Raw genomic sequence first — 3806 nt, forward strand, 5'->3', positions numbered from 1 at the left:
AACATAAAATATATTCAAAAACTTGATAGAAAATAATACACAGATAAATATAATATTTTAAAAAAATATTGTAAACGAATCAATCAAACCCAAATAAACCGAATCAAATCAGTTAGTTTAATTTGATTTCATTTTTAAAATAATACTAAAAACTAAATCAAACAAAATCGATAAAGATATCATCTATTCAAACAATTCTTTTAATCAAAAATCATCTACCGATTACATCCTTAACAATAATATAGATTAATCCCTCAAATAGGAATAAATCACAATAGACAACAAAATTCTTGATAAAAAAATTTAATACTTCTTCATGAGTAAAACCGACTTCGAATAAAAATATTCTTTTTCTCAAAAAATTATATAAAAATGAATTAATTACCAAAATCCCCTAATTTAGGCGGGAAAAACAGATTACTTTACAGGGTTCTGATATTTCCGCCACACTTACGCACAAATCCCGCTCGTAGATCTCCTTCACAATTTCCGCCGCCGTGCGGCTTCACCAACGTCGGAGTGTTCCTCCCTTCGTTATCGCTGCTCTTCCTCGTCAGTTTCTCCGGTAAGCTATTTTCTAACTTTATTACTCTTCTCCTCTCCGTTTCTCTCTAATTCCCAACCCCTCAATATGTTCTCATGACCAATTTCTGAATTGATCTTAATTTTCAATGAAGCATTTATTTAATAGTTTTTTTCCTTTCAATTTAAAGCACAGAACACAAATTTCAGTACTTGGTTGAATTGAATCTCTTGTAAAATAATTATTACTGATTTTGTTTTGCTTCAGCTGAATAGTTTTTGCTTTTTGGTAGCTATATGTTAGTGAAATCGTAAAACTTCGACAACCAACCACACGTTCATTCTTACTTTACCAAGGTCTGTGAATTTTTCAATTTCCTCTTTTATTTTGTTTCAGTTTAAAGGTGTGGTTAGGATATGATCTATGGCACTTGCATCACAACATTGAAGTCACTGTAAGAGCCCTTTGCTTCTTTTGGAATTTAGATCTGGTTTGTTTTAAAAAAATAAGGACTTTAAAATTAGATTGTGATTGTTCCACTTCATTTTATATTATTATTATTTGGTATATACTATGTATGAACTTTGAATTTATTCGACCTAGAATAATGCTTAGTCCAGTGGTTGAGAAATGGGTTTTTTATAATATTATTATTAATTGTTTTTACTTGTGCTGAGATTTAGGATTGATGGATGTGTTTTTTATGTTGTTTTTGTTGCTGTATACTTTTGCTTGATTCATGACCCGACATTGATCGATGTACCAATGTCAACCCGTTGAAAAAGATTTCTGCTTTTATAATGACTGGTTTTACTTTTGCAGGAGCTCCAAAGCACTAGTTTTGCATTCTTCGTTGAATTTTCAAGTGAAGTTATCCTATAGGTGTTCTCCTAGGCAGATTAGAATGGAAGCTAATCTTAGTTGTAGCACAGAAGGCAACAACAAGGAGGCTAGAGGTGCGTTGGTTGTCCTGGAAGGCTTGGATCGTTCTGGGAAGTCTTCTCAGTGTAGCAGACTAGTGTCCTACTTGGAGAGACAAGGGCTCTCTGCTGAGCTATGGAGATTTCCTGATAGAACTACGGATGTTGGCCAAATGATATCTGCTTATCTTACAAATGCATCGCAGTTGGATGATCATACTATTCATCTTCTCTTCAGTGCTAATCGTTGGGAAAAGAGGTTTTTACGCTTTTATTACTGTTTTCCCATCAGTTTTGTTATTAGTTGTCATGTGCAGCATTCTGGGTGTTAGCTTGGGTTATTTATGTCATGACCATGGTTATGTCTGAATTGTAGCATGTGAAGAGCAAGTAAAGTTCTGTATTAATGGCTTGGATGTTTCATATACGGCCATACACCACTTCATAGTGGTGGTATGAAGGAGAAAATGAAAACCATACGTGACTTGGGCGTTTAAGTCAAAACTCGTAGTTTCTATAATGATTTTAGAAGCCAAATAGGCAATATGTAATACGAACCTATGCTTTATGTAATCAGATTAAGCTAGCTATGTTGCATCATTGCTGTGATGGCATGTGGTATTGTAAGGCTGGCATGGTCTCTGACTCTTAGCAGAATCCAATAAGCTCAGCACATGGTATCCGATTACTTAGTTATGGCTGCTAAGACTTTGTTCATATCATGAATAAATTCATGTGGTGCTTATTAGTTTATAGCAATTGAACCATTTGGACATTTTTGCTGCTACTTGCTTGTGGCAAGTGAAATTCCAAGATTTATTTCATTAAGCTGTGTTGTCTATGCAGGTCATTGATGGAAACAAAATTGAAAAGTGGTATAACCCTCATTGTTGATCGTTATTCTTATTCTGGAGTGGCTTTCTCATCTGCTAAGGGACTAGATATTGAATGGTGTAAGGTAAAAGATTCACAACGACTTCTCAGGACATTTTCTTTTCTAGTTTAGTTTAGAATTTAAACAATTGCTTACATTCTCTCTGTTAGTAAACAGTGAATTTTAAGTTTTGCAGGCCCCGGAAATTGGATTGCTGGCTCCAGATCTGGTAGCATACCTTGACATATCACCAGATGTAAGCAACATGTGGCCAATGAATAGTGATTTGTTGGGTTAGGTTTTGAGACACGATTTCAAAGCTGCTTTATTTATCAGTACCACAGATTAAGGGTTGATATTTCTTACCCGTTAATTTTATTTTTTTCATGCTGTAAAATGTTTCTGTACTCGATCATACTTATTTTCTGTTGTTTCTTTGCTCCCTTTATGTTCAATGCTGTTGGGATCTAAAATTTTGCTCCCTCTATATACCGAAGTGAAATGAGTTCTGCTCTCTTGTTGCCAAAACTTGTCCACCTTGATCTTCCGATTTTTTTCACTATCGATTGGCTAGCTTGTTTGAGCTTGGTTCGGGCATAATTCCCTTTTTTACTTATTTATATTCTGTGCACATTTATATCAGAAAGCTGCAGAAAGAGGAGGGTATGGTGATGAGAGATATGAAAAGCTGGAGTTTCAGAAGAAAGTTGCTGAACATTACAAAGTTCTTCATGATGCCTCCTGGAAGGTAATAAACTGTTTTTTCTGGCATTTCTTCCTTAAATTGGCAGTTCTGTTACTAATACTGTATTTTGTTGTCATATGTCTGTCTGGCAAAGTGATAATCATCTTTTCTATAATCACTTTATTTTGTTCTATAATCTCCACATTTCTGTCTTGTTGCTATTTAGTATTTTACCGCATTGTGCTAAACATTTTTCTTGTTCTCGTTTTCCTTTGTATTTCCACTGGCCTGATGCAGGTTGTAGACGCTTGCCAACCCATAGAAGATGTGGAGAAACAGTTGCAAGAGATCGTACTTGCTTGTGTCACAAAATGTCAAAAGGGAAAGTCCCTCTCCTCGTTGTGGTCGACATAGACATTCACTCTTGAAAGAGATGTCATGTATGAACAAATATGCCTTATGAATTATGTACACTAAACCCCATCATAATTTAAAATTTGTTTGCCAAGTGATTTGAAGACAGCTTGGAGAAATTTTAATATGCTCAACTTGGAAGGAATGTACAATTCCTGTTTAACAAAAGTTGCAGCTTTCTCCACCCAAATTACATCAAGACTTGCATCCATCTGGATTGCCCCAAAAGTGTTTCATGTTTGTGTTACCACTGAAAAGATGGTATTATGGGAAAAAGCCGAATCGGTCCGAAGATTATTTATTAATCGATCAAATGTTACCTCTGTTTATTTGCCTTAAAGCTGCTTGTCAGAGTTAAGACCGAAACAAGATCAGGTTTGCTTGGTTTAT

General features: G+C 35.0%; 1 protein-coding gene across 2 annotated transcripts; it reads left to right on the top strand.

The window, feature by feature from the left end:
- The first annotated feature begins 417 nt into the window (after window positions 1-417).
- On the top strand, window positions 418-3510 carry LOC127086338 (thymidylate kinase). Of its 2 annotated transcripts, XM_051027096.1 has the most exons (7): window positions 418-550; window positions 919-977; window positions 1346-1702; window positions 2290-2401; window positions 2514-2573; window positions 2961-3065; window positions 3300-3510. In XM_051027096.1, the coding sequence occupies exons 2-7, from the start codon at window positions 940-942 to the stop codon at window positions 3414-3416; spliced, it is 789 nt and encodes a 262-aa protein (XP_050883053.1). In that variant the 5' UTR covers window positions 418-550; window positions 919-939; the 3' UTR covers window positions 3417-3510. The 2 variants fall into 2 exon arrangements, with proteins under 2 accessions (XP_050883053.1, XP_050883054.1); XM_051027097.1 differs by lacking the exon at window positions 919-977 and having other exon boundaries at window positions 420-565.
- The last annotated feature ends 296 nt before the right edge of the window (window positions 3511-3806 follow it).

This window comes from Lathyrus oleraceus, chromosome 5 (genome assembly GCF_024323335.1).
Source record: "Lathyrus oleraceus cultivar Zhongwan6 chromosome 5, CAAS_Psat_ZW6_1.0, whole genome shotgun sequence".
Taxonomy (NCBI): Eukaryota; Viridiplantae; Streptophyta; class Magnoliopsida; order Fabales; family Fabaceae; genus Lathyrus; species Lathyrus oleraceus.

What these genes read in the sequence shown, in the direction of transcription:
- LOC127086338 (XM_051027096.1), top strand. Translation starts at nt 940, where the DNA reads ATGATCTATGGCACTTGCATCACAACATTGAAGTCACT. An exon ending in TAGATATTGAATGGTGTAAG is followed by an intron (nt 2,402 to 2,513) that starts GTAAAAGATTCA and finishes TAAGTTTTGCAG; the next exon opens with GCCCCGGAAATTGGATTGCT. An exon ending in TTCATGATGCCTCCTGGAAG is followed by an intron (nt 3,066 to 3,299) that starts GTAATAAACTGT and finishes GGCCTGATGCAG; the next exon opens with GTTGTAGACGCTTGCCAACC.